Raw genomic sequence first — 21,877 nt, forward strand, 5'->3', positions numbered from 1 at the left:
AAGCGTAAGGCAAGGTCTTCTAGTGGCGATGTGCCAAAGAAAAGGAAAGCCATCACAATTGAAGTAAAACATTGACACAATAAAAAGCTGAGGAGAAACACCCACCGATATTTGCCGCACTGTTGGTGTCAACTACTCATTACATGCCAACGTTTTTCTTTTAAAATGTCGACTTTTCTCGTAAAATTAAAACACCTTTTTTTTAATGATTTCCACTTTCCATCCATTTACTACCGCTTGTCCCTTGTGGGGTCGCGGGGGGTGCTGGAGCCTATCTCAGCTGCATTCGGGCGGAAGGCAGTGTACACCCTGAAAAGTCGCCACCTCATCACAGGGCCAACACAGATAGATAGACAACATTCACACTCACATTCACACACTAGGGCCAATTTAGTGTTTGCCAATCAACCTATCCCCAGGTGCATGTTTTTGGCGGTGGGAGGAAGCCGGAGTACCCGGAGGGAACCCACGCAGTCATGGGGAGACATGCAAACTCCACACAGAAAGATCCCGAGCCCGGGATTTAACCTAGGACTACCCAGGACTACTCAGGACCTTCGTATTGTGAGGCACATATAACCCTTGTTCCACAGTGCTGCCCATTTCAACATTATTATCTGTATTTGTTTTCTTTCAATATTATTCCAACTATGTAAAATGTCAACTTTATTTCCTGTAAAATAATTTTCTCAGAATATTGCGACCGTTTCATACAAAATGTTAAGTTTTTCCTGAAAAATTACCATTTCGTCGTAATAAAAGTAAACAATTTTATCCCGATAAATTATTTAGTTCATTTAACCATTTTCTGTCAATTTTACAATTTGATCTAATAAATCAACAAAACAAACGACGTAAATTCTCGCTCCTGACATGATGCGCGTCCACGTCTGCTTCCTTCCACGTTGACGTGCTGCGCGCGCGACCCCGCAGATTCCCTTACCGGAAGTGACGTAGACAAGACGGCAATGGCGGCTCGCAGTTTCATTCCGGATTTCCAGTGGACTACAAACTGATTTTGCCCGCCTACGCTGGACCCTATGGATTTTTCTTAAACCCCACTCAGCTTTGAAAGGACGAGTCGAGCCGGTGACCAGACTTAAGTGGTCACACTGCCGGGTTATAAGGCTAATTTCAGAGCAGGGTTCAAGGTCTTGTCGACGCTAGCAGTGGCTTGTAGGCTAGCAGGGCTAACGCTAGCTTACTTTCTAACGAGGTCCTGAAACGGTGACATTTGGCTTTTTCTTTAAGTGCCACTATGTCAATAAGCTACATTTAATGCTCATTTTGTGTGTAGAGCGAGGTACTCACACGTTCAATTTGGCCTCTTTTTGGGGAACTTGCAGTCGCTCTTTTGATAGCGTCTAATGCGGACTGTCACTCGCCTTTAAAAAGAGCTGCTCTTCGTCTTATTATTTTGTCGTCTTTTGGGGGGTCTTTGCGTGCCTGTCAACATGCTGAAGACCCGCCAATGTTTACTGGGGATCCGGACTTTCCTCGGCGTGACGTCCAGACTATGGGGCTTCATCATGTACATCCTCAGGAAGCATCTACGAACGGTAAGACAAGTCAACGTCATGTGATTGACAGTCACTACATTAGGTGTGAAAAGGTTCTGCATGTTATTCTGTGTTATGGCTTAGCTGGCTTTTATTGACTAACTACTGTATTTCCTCATTTAGTGGGTTGATAGCGTTGATTTACTCCACCACAGAGAGTGCAAGGCACATTTACAAACAATACATATAATCAACTGTAAAATATATAAATGTATTATTTAATATAAGTTCAGTAAATACTACACATATCAGCCTTAGTTGTATTGGTACAGTGTTTTTCAACCTATTTTGAGGCAAGGCACGTTTTTTTCATTGAAAAAATCCGGAGGCACACCACCAGCAGAAAACATGAAATAATGAAACTCCACCAGGGCCTCGTGCCTTATTTTGAGTTTGTTGGTGTTTTCCAGTGTGTATTGCTTTAGTTCTTGTCTTGCGCTGTTATTTTGGTGTTTTCCTGTAGCAGTTTCATGTCTTCCTTTTGAGCGCTACTCCCCGCACCTGCGTTGCATTAGCAAGCAAGACTATTTAAGTTGTTGCTATCCTTCTTTGTGTGTACATTGTTGATTGGCATGTCATGTACGGATGTACTTTGTAGACACCGTCTCTGCTCCACACGCTGCAAGTTTTTGCTGTCGTCCAGCATTCTGTTTCTGTTTACTTTGTAGCCAGTTCAGTTTTACTTTCGTTTTGCATAGCCATATCCCTATCCGTCAATGCCTTTTCCTTTCCCTTTTGTTCATTTTGGTTTAAGCGTTAAATACCTTTTTACCTGCACACTGCCTCCCGCTGTGGTTTGCATATTGGGATCACAACAAACCATCCTCGTTCATACAGTGTTGATCTGGAAATGGGTTATACTTGTATAGCGCTTTCTACCTTTTTTTTAAGGAACTCAAAACGCTTTGACACTATTTCCACATTCACCCATTCACACACTGATGGCGGGAACTGCCATGCGAGGCGCTAACCAGGACCAATCAGGAGCAAGGGTGAAGTGTCTTGCTCAAGGACACAACGGATGTGACTAGGATGGTAGAAGGTGGGGATTGAACCAGGAACTCTCAGGTTGCTGGCACAGCCACTCTCCCAACTGCGCCTTATAATCCGGTGCGCTTTATAGTGCGGAAAATACGGTATATTGATATATCGCCCAGCCCTACTTGAAACCCTGCATGTCAACATCTCGGCCAGTGCCACACCCACAAAATGCCGAAGCAGCCACGCTGTCCCGAAGCAAGGGGACAGCGTAGAAGTTCTTCTACGGTAAGCAGCCGTAGAAAGGGGAAAATGAAGTCGGCGTAGTTACCGTAGTTGCGAGACTTGTTATGGCTCAATATTGTCCCATATATAAGGCGCACCGGATTATAAGGCGCACTGTCAGCTTTTGAGGAAATTGAAGGTTTTTAGGTGCGCCTTATAGTGCGGAAAATACGGTACTCTATATATCGCGGGTTTGTCTCTGTGCGATATGGAAAATGACTATATCGTGATAATTGAGTATACGTTCTCACGCAGTTGCTTTTAGCTGCAGGCATTACACTACAGGCTTTTTTCACTCTTTCTTGTCTCTCCTTCTCACAGACAGCAAGCGCACCTTCTTACATACGTCACATACGTATATGCCCTCTCGGAGCAGAGAGGTAGCAGCATAACGTTAGCTGTGGTGCGAGTCGTAACACGAGAGAAAGAAGGTGCGAATCTGGTAACAAATGAAGGAAGAATGAATTCCCAAGAAAAACAGCACTGGGTCCATCGTCTGCCGGTGGTTTGGCTTCAAGTGGGAATATGTCGAACAGACAACCGTAATTTGTCAAGTGTGGGGCAAAAGTGTTGCTACAAAAAGTAGCATTACTGCTAATATGTAGCATCATTTGAAAAGTCACCCGCTAGAGAATGAAGAGTGCTTACTCCGCATGTCAACATCTCCGTTCGGTGCCAAACCCACAAAATACAGAGGCAACCATTTCCAGATCAACGCCGTATGAAAGAAATAGTGAACAACAGAAGGAGATTACGTCCGCAGTAACCTACCACATAGCGATTTGATTTCCTATTATGCAGCTCATTTTTATTTGACAGTTATTGAAATATCTTGTGTGACATCATGCACAAAAGTGCACTTTGTTTTAAACTATTGTAGTGGCGTTCTGTACAAAAAGTGCACTTTAATTTAGTGTTGTTTTGATATGTCATCTTAGTGACATCATGCACAAAAGTGCACTAATAGCTTGTTTTAAAATGTCTCTGACAATCTTGCACTTTCTGTTTTGAAATGACATGAATGTTTGTGCCACTGCTTAATAACTGTTTAATAAATACAGTTTTGGTCAATTGACTTAGTTGTGATTTCCCTCTCTGCATGAAAGTTTAAAATGAGCATATATTAATGCAGTATGAACAAGAATGTTTTAATGTAGACATATAGAATCATCATTCTGGTGTGATTATATGCATCAAGGCTAAGGCAAAATATTGCGATATATATCGTGTATCGTGACATGGCCTAAAAATATCGAGATACAAACCCTGTTTCCATATGAGTTGGGAAATTGTGTTGGATGTAAATATAAACGGAATACAATGATTTGCAAATAATTTTCAACCCATATTCAGTTGAATATGCTGCAAAGACAACATATTTGATGTTCAAACTGATAAACATTTTTTTGTTGTTGCAAATAATCATTAACTTTAGAATTTGATGCCAGCAACACGTGACTAAGAAGTTGGGAAAGGTGGCAATAAATACTGATAAAGTTGAGTAATGCACATCAAACACTTATTTGGAACATCCCACAGGTGAACAGGCAAATTGGGAACAGGTGGGTGCCATGATTGGGTATAAAAGTAGATTCCATGAAATGCTCAGTCATTCACAAACAAGGATGGGGCGAGGATCACCACTTTGTAAACAAATTTGTGAGCAAATTGTTGAACAGTTTAAGAAAAACCTTTCTCAACCAGCTATTGCAAGGAACTTAGGGATTTCACCATCTACGGTCCGTAATATCATCAAAGGGTTCATGCGTCCTCAGGCTCTGCTTTTTATCGATAGATTTATCGATTTAATTTGTTATTATCTATAGCAGGGGTGTCAAAAGTGTGCATTTTTGTAACATTTTCCTTGTTTTATTTGGCAAGTTGAAAGAACATGGCGCCAGTATGCTGTTTTTTTTCTTCAATAAAATACTGGAAAGGATAGAACTGTAGTTAGTCTCTTTTATCCGATTATTAATCGATTAATCGACGTAATAATCGACAGATTAATCGATTATCAAATTAATCGTTAGTTGCAGCCCTAGCTGTGGACTAGTATTGTATGTCTGGGTGGGGGTCCTGCTTTGGAAATAATTTGCACTCCTTTCAGATATTGCATTTAGTTCCCATTAAAACATTCACATAGGTTATTGCTAAGAAAGCCCTGGAATTTTTTATACCATTTTTTACAACATACCTTTGCAAGCAATTAGAGATGTTCGATAATATCCGCAGTCCGATATTATCGGCCGATAAATGCTTTAAAATGTAATATCGGAAATTATTATTATTATTATTATTATTATTATTATTATTATTATGGTATTTATTAAAAAAAAAACCTTTTTTTTTTGTCATAAAGAAATTCAATCATGTGTGCTTACGGGCTGTATCCCTGCAGACTGTATTGATCTATATTGATATATAATGTATATATTGTTTTTTATGTTGATTTAATTAAAAAAAATAAAAAAATAAAACTTTTTTTTTTTCTTTTTCTTGTGCGGCCCGGTACCAATCGGTCCACGGACCGGTACCGGGCCGCGGCCCGGTGGTTGGGGACCACTGGACATGTAATGGTGGTTTTTTAGTCAAAATGTTGCATAAATTATTTTCCAGATCATCTTCAAGCCGCTTTCTGACAGATGCGCCGTTTTGTGGGCGGTCTTATTTACGTGGCTCACCTTTGGTAGCGTCTTCTCCCCGTCATCTTTGTTGTAGCCATGTAGCGTGTAAGGACGGGAGTGGAAGAAGTGTCAAAAGATGGAGCTAACTGTTTTAATGACATTCAGACTTTACTTAAATCAATAACAGAGCAGCATCTCCTCATCCGGAAACAAAATGTGTCCCGTGAAGTACCGTCCGACCAGAACTCTCTAACAACTAAAGTTCCTTGGGTGAATAATTTAAACTCACTACACAGGTATGTTTTAGCGCTTCAATAGACTTAGACTTAGACTTCCTTTTTATTGTCATTAAAATTTGAACTTTACAGTACAGATAAGAACGAAATTTCGTTGCATTAGCTCATGGTAGTGCAGGATAAAAAAGCAATAAGGTGCAGATATTAATAAATAAATAGGTCACTGTACAGATAAATATATTGCACTTTTTCATATGCATCCACGTTTATGAATGTATGTTGTCTTTTTTATTCCAGCGAGTTAATCCATTTTGGGGGGAGTTGAGGGGATAATTATGATGCGTTCAAGAGTCTTACGGCCTGAGGGAAGAAGCTGTTACAGAACCTGGAGGTTTTGCTTCGGAGGCTGCGGAACCTCTTTCTAGAGTCCAGCAGTGAAAACAGTCTTTGGTGGGGGTGGGAGGAGTCTTTGCAGATTTTCTGAGCCCTGGTCAGGCAGCGGCTTTTTGCGATCTCCTAGATAGGAGGAAGAGGAGTCCTGATGATCTTTTCCGCCGTCCTCACCACTCTCTGGAGAGACTTCCAGTCTGAGGCACTGCAGGCTCCAGTCCAGACAGAGATGCTGTTGGTCAGCAGGCTCTCTATAGTGCCTCTGTAGAATGTGGTGAGAATGGGGGGAGGGAGCTGTGCTCTTTTCATCCGACGCAAAAAGTGCATGCGCTGCTGAGCTCTTTTTACAAGAGCTCCGGTGTGTAGGGACCAGGTTATATTGTCAGTTATCTGCACCCCCAGGAACTTGGTGCTGCTTACCATCTCCACCGCTGTGCCGTTGATGAAGAGTGGAGTGTGGCTGGACTGGTGCTTCCTGAAGTCAACGATGATCTCCTTGGTCTTGTCGACGTTCAGGACCAGGTTGTTGGTTCTGCACCAGTCAACCAGATGTTTCACCTCCTCCCTGTAGTCCATGTTGTTGTTGTCACAAATGAGGCCCATTACTGTTGTGTCGTCTGCATACTTCACAATGTGGTTAGTAGTGGACCTGGCGCAGCAGTCATGGGTCATCAACGTGAACTGCAGCGGACTCAGGACGCAGTCCTGGGGGGAGCCGCTGGTCAGGGAGATGGCACTGGAGGGGTTGTTGCCCACTCTCACAGACTGGGGTCTGTCTGTGAGGAAGTCAAGCAGCCAGTTGCATAGGGGGGTACTGTATCCAAGGAGGGCCAGTTTGCTCACCCAATGCTGCGGAATGATAGTGTTGAATGCTGAGCTGAAGTCCAGAAACAACATCCGCACGTGTGTGTCCTTTCCTTCCAGATGTTCTAAGCTCAGGTGGAGTGCAGAGGAGATGGCGTCCTCTGTGGAGCGGTTAGGGCGATAAGCAAACCGGTATGGGTCGAATGTGGGGGGAAGTCTGGAGACAATATATTCCTTTACCAGCCTCTCGAAGCACTTCATTATGATGGGGGTGAGTGCAACGGGGCGATAATCATTGAGGGAGGAGATTGTGGGTTTTTTAGGCACTGGAATTATTGTGGCCGTCTTAAAACATGATGGTACCACAGCCTGGGTCAGCGAGATGTTGAAGATGTCTGTGAGAACCCCAGCCAGCTGGTCTGCACATCCCTTAAGCACCTTGCCCGGAATGTCATCAGGTCCCGCTGCTTTCCGGGGGTTCACTCTCCTCAGGGTTTTCCGGACATCCGCTGTGTCCAGGTTGAGTGGACTGCTCATCAGGGCGAGGGATGGATTTTCTTACCGGAGTGGTGTTAATTGCCTAAAAACCTCGCAAAGTAGTTGTTTAGGTCATTTAGGAAGCTGATACTGTTGTCACGGGGACGGGGGGCAGTTTTATAGTCCGTGATGACCTGTATGCCCTGCCATGGCGAGTTTACAGACAGATATGAATAAGAGCTTTACCCTACTTTATATTAAAAAAGGCAACAGCGGAGGATGAATGTCCCATAACAAGAAGATAGAGAAAAAGAAGAAGCTTATCAAAATTTTCATTATTTATGCAGATCCCAAATACTTATCAGCAGGTACCAGAAGGTACTAAAACATTTTGATAGATTTTTGAACGCCATGTGTAATGTTCTATATTTTCAATGGAACATATAAAATGTTGGTGTTGTTTACTTGAGTCATATTGCCATCATAGTGCAGTCTACATGTATCTCTTATGTTTGACTGCCATCTACTGATCACACTTATCATTACACCATGTACCAAATAAAATTGTTTCGAGGTCGGTAAGCAAAACCAGGATTATTCCGTACATTAGGCTCACTGGGTTATAGCACACTGTCGAGTTTTGCGGGGGAAAAAAGGATTTTAAGTGCGCCTTATAGTCCGGAAAATACGGTACTTGCAGTGTGTATATAAAACGTTGATGGAGGGTTTCATAGTTTTTTTAGAGGGCTTTGAAGGCTACAATGGTGACTCCAATTAGCCGCATCTTGCATCGTTTTTTAAATCAAATTTAGAATCCTAAAAAAAAGACGTGTGTTCTTGTCTATCATAATTATTGTGAGCAATAGGCAAAATTCCAAATACCGGTAAATGATAAATGATAAATTGGTTATACTTGTATAGCGCCTTTATACCTTCAAGGTACTCAAAGCGCTTTGACAGTATTTCCACATTCACCCATTCACACACACATTCACACACTGATGGCGGGAGCTGCCATGCAAGGCGCTAACCAGCAGCCATCAGGAGCAAGGGGTGAAGTGTCTTGCCCAAGGACACAACGGACGTGACTAGGATGGTAGAAGGTGGGGATTGAACCCCAGTAACCGGCAACCCTCCGATTGCTGGCACGCCGTCCCCTGTGCAGTTCTCCTTTAAATCCAATGTTTTCCTTTTTCTAGTATCGATAAAATTGATAGATTTTCTTTTAACACCATTTTGGGTCGTTACTACGCCTCGGCATATACAAATTGCCCTACAAATTCTTGCTAATAAGCAATATAATTGCCATCAATAATTTGAGACCAAATGATTCATCTCTCGAATGCAATAAACTTGTATGTCTCGTATATTTTAACGTTGTAATTTGGATGTCAACTTTTACATATCCAAGTTAAATTAAAAAAACTAAACATTCTGCTCTGTATCTGTTAAGGAAGGGGTGGAGGACCCTCAAATACACACAACCAAAACAATAGATAATATGGCTAAATAGAGTTATTGTGACTAAAATGATCACAGTTACCATTATTATCGTGGTATTGTTGAATGTGCTCAAAAAGGACTTATTATACACACAATAAAATATTATTACCACGTTTTTTAATAACTAAAACAAATAGCCAGACAATATACTTACATGGCAGAGAAAACATTAAATATTGTTCTGGCTTCATCAGAGCCATATTATTTATATTTTAGTGTTTAATATGTTTATTTTCTTCCATTTGAAATAGCAAAAATTTTAGAAAGTTTTGTAATAAATGTAAATCGGGTCATCAGTTATTTTCACTTCTGGTTTATGTGAAGTCACACGTATTTATGGTAAGTGCTTGACCATTCAATAGTATCAACACTATATTTAAACTTGTTCTTTATTCTTTTTTTTTTTTACATTCAATTGTTTTAGCAAAACAGTCAATAGTACCATTAACTAAACAAAGGCAGAAACTACTATCATTTAAATCTTTTGGTTTTTGCTAGAGATGGCCGATATTATCGGCCGATAAATGCTTTAAAATGTAATATCGGAAATCATTGGTATCGGTTTCAAGAAGTAAAATTAATGACTTTTTAAAACGCAGCTATACGGAGCGGTACATATCCGGTAAAACACCCGATTTTCCCGGGAGACTCCCGAATTTCAGTGCCCCTTCCGAAAATCTCCCAGGGCAACCATTCTCCCGATTTCCACCCAGACAACAATATTGGGAGCGTGCCTTAAAGGCACTGCCTTTAGCGTCCTCTGCAACCTGTCGTCACGTCCGCTTTTCTTCCATACAAACAGCGTGCCGGCCCAGTCACATAATATATGCGGCTTTTACACACACATAAGTGAATGCAAGGCATACTTGATCAACAGCCATACAGGTCACACTGAGGGTGGCCGTATAAACAACTTTAACAATGTTACAAATATGCGCCACACTGTGAACCCACACCAAACAAGAATGACAAACACATTTCGGGAGAACATCCGCACCGTAACACAACATAAACACAACAGAACAAATACCCAGAACACCTTACAGCACTAACTCTTCCGGGACACTACAGTATACACCCCCCCGCTACCACCAAACCCCCCCACACCCCCATCTCCCGAATTCGGAGGTCTCAAGGTTGGCAAGTATGCTCTAGTATACTGAAGCTGTGTGCCTTCATTGTTTTTGTAGCTGTTGTTTTGAGGCATGTTTAAAAAAATAAATAATAATAATGCACTTTGTGAATGTCAAAGTATAGTATTTCCCATGGTTGTAGTGGGTATCAGGATTATCTCAGAGAGAGCATGTCCCAAATTCCAAGCTGTTTTGAGGCATGTTAAAAAAAATAATGCACTTTGTGACTTCAATAATAAATATGGCAGTGCCATGTTGGCACTTTTTTCCATAACTGGAATTAAAGTTGTTCTCTTATTTTGGAAAACCTTGTTTTTGACTGATTGATTGAAACTTGTATTAGTAGATTGTACAGAACAGTACATATTCCGTACAATTGACCACTAAATGGTAACACCCGAATAAGTTTTTAACTTGTTTAAGTCGGGGTCCACGTTAATCAATTCATGGTAAAGTTACATTGTTTAATGCATCCAGCGGGGCATCACAACAAAATTAGGCATAATAATGTGTTAATTCCACTACTGTATATATCGGTTTCGGTTGATATCGGAATCAGTAATTAAGAATTGGACAATATCGGAATATCGGATATCGGCAAAAAAGCCATTATCGGACATCTCTAGTTTTTGCAGTATTCCTGTGTCTAAGGAATTATTATTTCTTGAGTTTGTAAACATGAACCAAAAAAATATATATTTTGACAAAATGAAAATATCGACCTTATTACTCTAGTATCGGTCATATAGTGATACTACCCTTACAAGCGACACCACCAATTTATGGATCGAGCCGCTCTCTTACATGTTGTGTACTGACAGAAAAAATGCTGACTCAGCAACAGTTGTTTTATAATCCCCTCTCGAGACTCTTATTAATCTATAGGAGGGTTGCATATGACGTCACATCCGTTTTTCTTCTTCGTGGCTTAACTGTCAAGCAGCTTGAGCGTAGCATTAAAACAAGTGAGTGTAGAGTTTGAGCAAAAAATGTTCTATTGTTGTTCTGTCCAGTCGTTCAAATAGAGGGATAGGAAAGAGCTTTCATAGAGTCGCAAAAGAAGTGGTTCATAAAGAAAATAAAGTCAGGGGAAAAACAAAAGTGCGTCAAAAGAAATGGCTCTTAAAAATATTCACTTTCATCATCTTGTGGAATACAATCGGACCATGCTCGTGTCTGCAGCCATCACTTTGTAAAATGTTTTATCATTTGTTTGAGAAACTTTCTGTGATGCAATCGAGTTTATTCTCTACCATTTTGTAGCGTTTGATAGCAGAACTGAACACAAACAAAGTGATCGCATTAGTTTGTGTTCTTTTGTGGTGTCTGTCTGCTCGTGCAAATAAACTAACGTCATGTTAAGTCCTAGTAAAAAATATTGTGATTGTTGGTGCACTCCACCGTATTTTCATTGTCCATTTTCATAACAGCAACTCAAGGCTAAGTTGTTGTACAGGAAAGACAAGTGCTTTATTTGACACAAATGACCACATTATAGCATCTCTGGTGATATTTGTTAGCATCAAGAACATATCCTTAATAGCATTAATAAAGTAGATGAATAAATCTCTGGTAGACTCAACAGCATATACCGACAAGACAAAGATTGTTAATGACTGAAAAGAGGGCTCACTGCGTACCGTTAATTCTACTGTTAAATAACCGCGCTCAGGTGCTTAGAGCGATGCAGAGTGGCCTGTTTCTCCCTGTTTGAAGCGAGAGATGAACAAACACTAAGCTCAACAATTCTGATTGGCAGTCATGGCTGCTACTCAAATGCCGGTGACGGCGGAGAAAAAAACACCTCAGCCTCTTTTGTTTATGTAATCAGTAATTAAAACCTCTATGTCAATTCGATATCAGTTAATCGTGCAGCCCTACTCTGGTTCTTTTAAGGGGAACTGCACTCTGTTGGGAATTTTGCCTATCATTCACAATCATTATGCAAAACTTGATGGTGGATGCATTTAAAAAAAAATTAATTCAAACTGGTAAATAAGTCTGCTTACAGCGCAGCTAATGGGAGGTTCTTTATTCTGCACATAAAATCCAATAAAAAAAACTTCCAAAAAAGCGCCAACAATCCTCCATTTACATTTTGTGACTTGAATTTTAACCAAGTGTTAGTGATATTGTTATTAAAAGTGCTAACGCAGACAAAGGTGCTTCCTCGCACCCTTTGCTTGTGAATCTTTATTGGAGATCATAACTCATGCCTCTTACCTGGAAAGTGGAAGGATGAGGACGTATTCCAACATGTTGGTACACTTTAACTCCCAATTTAGGCCTGGGAATGGCGGGAGCGACACGAAAAGACGTTGGTTCCACCCACTTTTCTTCGCGAGGATTATGAGTCATTTTTCATCTAAAACGGAACTTTATCCAGATTTTATCAGTCAGCATCCTAATGACAGCAGACAGTCTACAATAGGTGATGTTTTATTTTGTTTGTTGGCTCTCATGAACTCTGCAGCGAATAGAAATCATTGAAGTAGTGGAAAAAAAGGGAGGTTGTGATGCGTTGTTGCGCATGCTTCAAATGATCAAAATACAGAAATATTAAATGTTATTATAAATGTGCCCGTAATGTAGTAACGGGCACATTTATAATAACATTTATTATTTCTGTATTTATGGACAAAAATATAAATGCAACACTTTTTGTTTTTGTTCCCATTTTTCATGAGTTGAACTCAAAAGATCTAAAATTTTTACTATACACACAAAAGACCTATTCCTCTCAAATATTGTTCATAAATCTGTCTAAATCTGTGTTAGTGAGAATTTATTCTTTGCCAAGATAATCATCCCACCTCACAGGTGTGGCATATCGAGATGCTGATTAAACAGCATGATTATTGCACAGGTGTGCCTTAGGCTGCCCACAATAAAAGTATGCTGTCCATGCAAGAACTGGGAGTTTTTCAGCTTCTGGGAATTGTGTACAGGTCCTTGCAACATGGGGCCGTACATTGTCATGCTGCAACATGAGGTGATGTCTCGGGTCAAAGGTACAACAATGGGCCTCAGGATCTCATCACGGTATCTACCGTATGTGCATTCAAAATGCCATCAATGAAATGCACTTGCGTTAGTTGTCCATAACCACAGTTAGTAATAACGGCATGATATGATAACGGCGTTAGTAATGAGTAATCTAATGAATTACTTTTAGGTCTGTTAGCAATAGCTTGATGTAACATGGCACGCTACTTTTAATGTGGTTGTATGTCGACAATAAGACAGAGTCTTAGTGCAACAATTTCAATGCAGGAAATAGGTTTTTACCCGTTAAAGCAACAAGCAGCATTGCACTAAAATTAACTTGATATCAAACAGGAAGAGGTACTATCACACTGTGACAAAGCAGACAACAACATACGCACAGGGAATATTGAACAACAAATCCATGATTGAAGTGACAAACTTGCCATCCAAACAATACCCCGTTTGTTGACAAAAAGGTATGACAGCTATCGAAGTACATTCAATCTCTTTATTAAGCATGGGTAACACAATCCTGTGAAAAGATTCAAATGAGCTAGCGACAAAGTGCGCTGCTAAGTGGCACAGCTGTGCAATAATCATGCTGTTTAATCAGCATCTTGATATGCCACACCTGTGAGGTGAGATGGATTATCTTGGCAAAGAAGAAATGCTCACTAACACAGCTTTGTGAACAATATTTGAGAGGAATAGGGCTTGTATGTATATGGTCAAAAGTTTTATCTTTGAGTTCAACTCATGAGAAATGGGAGCAAAACAGTGTTATGTTTAAAATTCTCTTTCAGTGTATATACTTACAACATGCATGGTTTCCTGCAGCGCTTTGTTGTTAAGGCCACCTTAACAACAAAGAGCCACCGCCTAAACTATTGTCTTAACAAGCTGCTACGGTTCGTTCTGCCTCTGCCTCTGCAGTACGTCTCTGCAGCACCCAACATTGTCCCACCCACAGAACCATCTGATTGGTTACACGCAGAGCAGTAGCAACCAATCAGCAGTCCGTATTCAGAGCGCATGGAGTCAGAGCTTCTGCGGTGGGGTGAGCAGATAGGTGTTTAGCAGGTAAGCATAAGGCAGCGGACTCTCCCCAAATTATAATAAACACCTCCCAGTCCCCTACAACTCAACTACTAGTAACATCACTATGAGCCCGTTGATGTTCTAGAAACATAAGCGGCAGTTCAGCTTGCTCGCAGTCCTTGAGGTGAAGGCTAATTAGCTTTTAGCGTAACGTTAGCTCACTGTGCAGTGTGTGTGTATGCGTGTGTGTGTCTGTCTGAGAGAAAGACAAGCATTATTGACCTACAGTTAACAACTAAGTTATTTCACTTTACCATTTTCTGTGTTGATTGAGCTGTGTTGAAGCAGCAAAAAACAACATTATGTTAAATGAAGAGTTTCCTGAAGCTGTCTCTGATAGTTGATATAATAATGTAACTGCATCATAAAGCCTACATGAACTCGATGGTGTTCAGGGATGAATAGTCTCTCCTATTGCTATTGTACTATTTTTTCAGCTATTTACATTAATCATTAGTAATGTAGCAGCCTAGTTTTGAATGGCAGGGTCCCTGCTATCACATGTTGATAACAATATAACATTTACATAATAAAAATCAACTACAGGCTTCCCAAATGCTTTAATAAATTAAGCATGATGAGTTGAGCATATGTCAGCATGTGGCCCCACTTGTAACTCTTTTTTTCAAACGCTTATTGCAAACGCTTACTTACAGTAAGTAATTAATGTGACTTATTAAGTCATTATTTTGACTTAGTCATTATTTTGTCATATTTTGACTTAGTAAGTCAGTAATTTACTAAGTCATAATAATGACATAGTATCTCAGGTAACTAGGACTGTTTTGTGTATTGTTGTACTTAACGAAAAAAAATATCCAGATATATATAGTATATCTGCATTCAGCATATGGAGTGGAAAACACAACCAAAAATTTTAGGCTTCCTCAGCGACAAAGATGACGAAGCACGCCCCTCTTCCTCTGCTTCAACCTGCAGTCCCAGTGATAGTGCCGGTGAGTAACTAACGGTAACTGTTGCCGATCAATTTCCATATCTGCTCACTTGTAGCCTAAAATAACGTTACCTCTTATGTCAACCAGGACTGCAGTAATGTTAGCTATATGTCAACCAGGACTGCAGTAATGTTAGCTAGACTAACGTTAACGTTAGCCTTTTTGTATGTGTCTGATAACGTTAAGTTAAAGTTAAGTTAAAGTACCAATGATTGTCACACACACACTCGGTGTGGTGAAATGTGTCCTCTGCATTTGACCCATCCCCTTGTTCACCCCCTGGGAGGTGAGGGGAGCAGTGGGCAGGCAGCAGTGCCGCGCCCTGGAATAATTTTTGGTGATTTAACCCCCAATTCCAACCCTTGATGCTGAGTGCCAAGCAGGGAGGTAATGGGTGCCATTTTTATAGTCTTTGGTATGACTCGGCTGGGGTTTGAACTACCAACCTGCCGATCTCAGAGTGGACACTCTAACCACTAGGCCAGTTGGTTAACGTTATCATGTAGCCTACACCACTCCAGAGTTTGCAGGTCTCTCTCATAAATAATACAAATGAATGCAGGATTTTCCCTGCACTTATTTTTCTTAGGTGGCCCAATTAAGGGACACTAACAGTCAATATTTATTTATTTTATTTTATTTTTTCTTAAATATAAGTGAAAGCGGCCAAAGTTTTTGTTAAACCAAGTATTGTGTGTTTTTTTCCATATACAACAACCTATCTGCATTCGATAAGAGATTCGATAAGGAATCGGTTCGATAAGAGGATTCGATAATGGCATCGAAATCGATAATTTCTTTACAAACATCATCCCTAGACACCACCTTAACTAACACATTTTCTGGGGGAAACACTGAGCATGTATATACAACCTTGATAGGATATTTTGAAGGGCTTTTTTTAGGCAGTACAGAGCGACTCTCATAGGCTCCATTGTAAGCGGACTTTTGATCCCATTTATTGAATATTTCAGAATGCATACAAAAAAACTACATCTGTTGTCATGTCTTTCATGATGATTGTGAACTATAGGCAAAATTCCCCCCAAAAAGTGCAGTCCCCCTTTAAAGCGGTCATATTAAAATGTTTCCCTACATTAAAACAACGGTGAACCTCTGATCAACATTTTGCATCGATGATGTTTTACAGACCATCTTCCAGCTGCTTTCTGACTGTCTCTTTAGGATGCGCTGTTTTGTGGGCGGTCTTATTTACGTGCCTCCACTTTGACTGCGTCTTCTTTCCGTCAGCCATGTTGCATTTTTAACACTTCCATAGCGAATCTACTCACAGGTACACATGATAACCATACGCTAACAAGAAGCTACAGAAAAAGAAGGAACCTATTGACTACAATGTTGGACAAAGTTCTTACGGGTTAAATTTTACCATATACGGAGATATCCGCTGACGTCATCAATTGAAAAAATGTCACACACCAGGCAATTTCCAAAGGGCTCGTTTGAAGGAGGTATGAAGGAAGGCAAGATTATCTTATAAATATCTCCGACATGCCTCTGTGGTTCGATTTTACATGTTTGGGACTTATGCAGATTCAAAAATACACAAAAACAGGTGCCGATTAGTAAGTATATTTGCTTTGGCATAAGTCCCCTATAAGACTTGAGACTGTTTATTGTATTAATTATACATGGTGATTCAAAAAGAATATGCCAAAGTTATCACTCGATATTTCAAAAATGAAAAACAATAGACAACCTAGCTTAAACACATGTGTTGTACATAACTTCGAGTATTTATTTCATGCTTTACAAGTGCTCAATATGGCCACAAACGGCAGAACAGCCAACTGAGAATTACTCCCAAACGCGCCCTAGGATTTGTTGAGGAGTCGCCATTTTTAGGGTAAATAAACAAAAGGTCTTCCTACAATTGAACGTCGCCAAAAGGATTACTTAACCACAACGGTTAAATTGTAACACAATAAAACTCACGTTTAAAAAGACAACCAATAGACTGTTCCCGGTTCTTTGCAGATCATAGATCAAACGCGCAGATTGTATTACACGCATGCACTTCTGAATGCGTGCGCACACGTTGTATTACACGCTCACAAATCTGGGTGCACTCGTTCAAATCTTACACGGCAGAAGTGTCACAAAAGTCACGTGTAAGTACTGTAGATAGCCTATTGAGGGTTCTTTCTGATTAGGGACAGACAGACAATTTAAAACACGTACGCAGATCTAAAACACGCGTATGTGGATCTTAAAACACACGTATGTGGATCTAAAACACATATGCGCGGATCAAAAACACATGTACATGGATTTGAATAAACACACTCGGATTGATATACACACACACAAATTAGTACACACACATGCGAATTGGATTACACGAGCACAGATTGAGATACACGTTTGGAAATAATTTTGCTAGAATAATACCTCCATATCTTTCTTTGCCTTTGCGGTGGCGACAACGGCTATGACAATTGATGACACAGCAACTCCTTGCCATTTCATTGTATTGTGTTATGTATTTACTAGAGATGTCCGATAATGGCTTTTTTGCCGATATCCGATATTCCGATATTGTCCAACTTTTAATTACCGATTCAGATATCAACCGATACCGATATATACAGTCATGGAATTAACACATTATTATGCCTAATTTTGTTTTGATGCCCCGCTGGATGTATTAGACAATGTAACAAGGTTTTCCAAAATAAATCAACTCAAGTTATGGAAAAAATGCCAACATGGCACTGCCATATTTATTGTTGAAGTCACAAAGAATTTTTTTTTAACATGCCTCAAAACAGCAGCTTGGAATTTGGGACATGCTCTCACTGAGAGAGCATGAGGAGGTTGAGGTGGGCGGGGTTGAGGGGGGTGGGGTTTAGGGTATGGGGCAACGGGGGGTGTATATTGTAGTGTCCCTGAAGAGTTAGTGCTGCAAGGGGTTCTGGGTATTTGTTCTGTTGTGTTTATGTTGTGTTATGGTGCGGATGTTCTCCCGAAATGTGTTGGTCATTCTTGTTTGGTGTGGGTTCACAGTGTGGCGCATATTTGTAACAGTGTTAAAGTTGTTTATACGGCCACCCTCAGTGTGACCTGTATGGCTGTTGACCAAGTAGGGCTGGGCGATATATCGATATACTCGATATATCGCGGGTTTGTCTCTGTGCGATATAGAAAATTACTATATCGTTATATTTGAGTATACGTTCTCACGCAGTTGCTTTTAGCTGAGGGCATTAAACTGCATGCGTTTCTCACTCTTTCCTGTCTCTCCTTCTCACAGAGACTTTAAAACAAGCGCACCTTCTTACATACTGTACGTCACATACTGTCACGTGAGCAACGTCACACGCTCCCGCGGAGCGAGAGGTAGCGACATGGTAAAGTTAGCTGTGATGCTACCAGCTAACGGTCTGGTTTGAGTGGTAATACGAAAGAAGATGCGAATCTGGTAACAAATGGAGGAATAATTAATTCCCAAGAAAAACAGCACAGGGTGCATCGTCTGACGGTGGTTTGGCTTCAAGCGGGAATATGTCTTTACATCATGTCAACATCTCCGTTCGGTGCCACACCAACTAAATGCCGAAGCAACTATTTCCACATCAACACCGTAGGACTATTTGTACTATTTGATATGCAGCTCATTTTTATGTGACACTTATTGAAATATCTTGTGTGTCATCATGCACAAAAGTGCACTTATAGCTAGTTTTAAAATGTCTCTGACAATCGTGCACTTTCTGTTTTGGAAATGACATGAATGTTTGTGCCACTGCGTAATAACTGTTTAATAAATACAGTTTTGCTAAATTGACTTAGTTGTGATTTTCCTCTCTGCGTGAAAGTTTAAAATGAGCATATATTAATGCAGTATGAACAAGAATGTTTTAATGTAGACACATAGAATCATCATACTGCTGTGATTATATGTATCAAGTGTTCATTCAAGGCTAAGGCAAAATATCGAGATACATATCATGTATCGCGATATGGCCTAAAAATATCAAGATATTAAAAAAACGCCGTATCGCCCAGCCCTATGACCAAGTATACTTGCATTCACTTGTGTGTGTGTGTGAAAAGCCGAAGATATTATGTGACTGGGCCGGCACGCAAAGGCAGTGCCTTTAAAGTTTATTGGCACTCTGTACTTCTCCCTACGTCCGTGTACACAGCGGCATTTTACCGATAATTTCCCATGTTACATTTTAAAGCATTTATCGGCCGATAATATCGTTAGTCCAATATTATCGGACATCTCTAGTATTTATTAAAACAACCGCCATGTGCCGTGTTCTGCGGTGCCTTCTTCTACTTTCTGGATACAGGTCTGGGCCTCTGTTGCCGCTAGTTCCCAGTTTCATAGCGGAATTTATGTCTATGTCTCTGTAGTGTTTTTATACGTTGCCTTTACATTCCACACTGAGCATCAGTTTAACAAATGCAACGTTTGTATTACATGGTGCTATTAATCATATAGAAGATGTACTATAAGTCCTGACATAATTAAAGGTAAATCCGACTACTGGCTGTGGTTATCCACTAATCACTGGGGATTCCAGGCCCCACGAAGTAGTAAAAGGGAAAGGGGCAGCAAGGTGCTCTCAGTCAAAGTCAGCCCCTTGCAAGCACTGCCCTGTGGTTATCTGACACCCGCTGACAGCTGGGTGGGATAAAGATAGTCCTTTAAGGAAAGGTGCAAAGGAAAGAGCCTACTGTTACCTTACAAACTATACTATGTTCCATCCATTTCCTACCGCTTGTCCCCCTCGGTGTCCCGGGGGGCGTTGGACTTATTGATAACAACACTCTCATATACTGTAAGGTCCATAAATATTAGGACTTTGACACAATTGTAATTGTTTTGTCTCCATATGCCTCCACAATGGTTATGAAATGAAATAAAGAAGGCGTGCGCTAACTGCAAACTTTGACCTTTAATTTCATAGCGTTTACAACCAAATCAGGTGAACCGTTCAAGAATGACGACAGTTTGTATACACCCACTTTTCAAGGGACCAAAAGTAATGGGACAAATGAACAAACTTGGTGACGAATGACGTTGAATGAATTACAAAGGCTGTTGCCCGGGGTACCGAGATTTCAAGGAGGCTCCCAAACACCTATTAAAAATTCTTCTTCTTCTTCTTCTTCTTCTTCTTCTTCTTCTTCTTCTTCTTCTTCTTCTTCTTCTTCTTCTTCTTCTTCTTCTTCTTCTTCTTCTTCTTCTTCTTCTTCTTCTTCTTCTTCTTCTTCTTCTTCTTCTTCTTCTTCTTCTTCTTCTTCTTCTTCTTCTTCTTCTTCTTCTTCTTCTTCTTCTTCTTCTTCTTCTTCTTCTTCTTCTTCTTCTTCTTCTTCTTCTTCTTCTTCTTCTTCTTCTTCTTCTTCTTCTTCTTCTTCTTCTTCTTCTTCTTCTTCTTCTTCTTCTTCTTCTTCTTCTTCTTCTTCTTCTTCTTCTTCTTCTTCTTCTTCTTCTTCTTCTTCTTCTTCTTCTTCTTCTTCTTCTTCTTCTTCTTCTTCTTCTTCTTCTTCTTCTTCTTCTTCTTCTTCTTCTTCTTCTTCTTCTTCTTCTTCTTCTTCTTCTTCTTCTTCTTCTTCTTCTTCTTCTTCTTCTTCTTCTTCTTCTTCTTCTTCTTCTTCTTCTTCTTCTTCTTCTTCTTCTTCCGCCTCTTATGCCAAGAAAAATGCATAGTGTCCATCTTTTTATTTTTTTATTTTTAGTACAATGAAACTTGGTTAAAATATTTGTGTGTGTGTATAAGTACTTTCTGAGAATATTCAACAATACCGTAGTAATAATAATAACTGTTATAATTTAGTTTACAATAACCTTGATATTAATTTTGTATATCTTATATTCCTATTTATGACCATTGCATTTATGACTGTGACTGTCTTACTAAAATCAAGGCATTACATTTGCACACATTTATATGTATGCTTCAAAGGATAAAACAATAATCAAATTATGAAAATATTTATTACCAACTGTTATCTAAAATAAAAAAATTATGGGTGTAACACATGGCACACTGACAAAGCTTAACCTGTTGTTACTATAACAATCTACAAGGTTAATGTAGGTTGCTTCTCTTTCTCCCCCTCCATTTTTCTGCATTCTTTCGTATCTCAAGTTATTACGTATATGTATTGTTGCATTTAAACAACTGTATTGTTGATAATAAAGATAAATTATTGGTATTGTTCATTATCAATAGCGCTATTTCTATTGGTATTTCCATCCATCCATCCATTTTCTACCGCTTATTCCCTTTGGGGTCGCGGGGGGCGCTGGAGCCTATCTCAGCTACAATCGGGCGGAAGGCGGGGTACACCCTGGACAAGTCGCCACCTCATCGCAGCTATTGGTATTTGTATTGATCCATTTGTAGTGTAATAATGCTCATTGTCATTTCTGTATTATTTTTTATTTTTCGCTAACTGCTTATTTGCTATTACTTTTACCATCATATTTGTACATGTCGTATTTGCTGATGTTGCTCTATTGTTGTTGTTGTTGTTGTTTGCTGTTGTTGTTTTTGTCTCTCTGTCTAATCCCCCTCTTGTCCCCACAATTTCCCCCTCTGTCTTCTTTTTTCTCTCTTTCTATCCCCTCCTGCTTCGGCCCGGCTGCACTAAATGATAATATAAATACATTTAATAAAGTCAAATACAAATAAGGCAACAAGAGAAGTATCCTACACTTCTCCTTTGTAAAGTAAATCTGAACAGCCGACATGGGCATCTACATCAACTATATGATTTGCCTGAGAAGCTGGACAGGACACAAAAAAAAAAAAAAATAATAATAATAATATACAGGGCAAATACTGAATAGCACCACAGATGGAG

At 40.0% G+C, this 21,877-nt stretch overlaps 1 protein-coding gene across 1 annotated transcript in view; it reads left to right on the forward strand.

The window, feature by feature from the left end:
- Nucleotides 1-909: 909 nt before the first annotated feature.
- LOC133605790 (CTD nuclear envelope phosphatase 1A) overlaps nt 910-21,877 on the forward strand; it is a 59,809-nt gene continuing 38,841 nt past the window's right edge. The window contains exon 1 of the mRNA XM_061959091.2: nt 910-1,559. Coding sequence (XP_061815075.1) covers nt 1,455-1,559 — 105 coding nt within the window. The 5' untranslated portion in view covers nt 910-1,454. The remainder of the gene's footprint in view (nt 1,560-21,877) is intronic.

Source organism: Nerophis lumbriciformis, linkage group LG05, assembly GCF_033978685.3.
Source record: "Nerophis lumbriciformis linkage group LG05, RoL_Nlum_v2.1, whole genome shotgun sequence".
Classification (NCBI taxonomy): Eukaryota; Metazoa; Chordata; class Actinopteri; order Syngnathiformes; family Syngnathidae; genus Nerophis; species Nerophis lumbriciformis.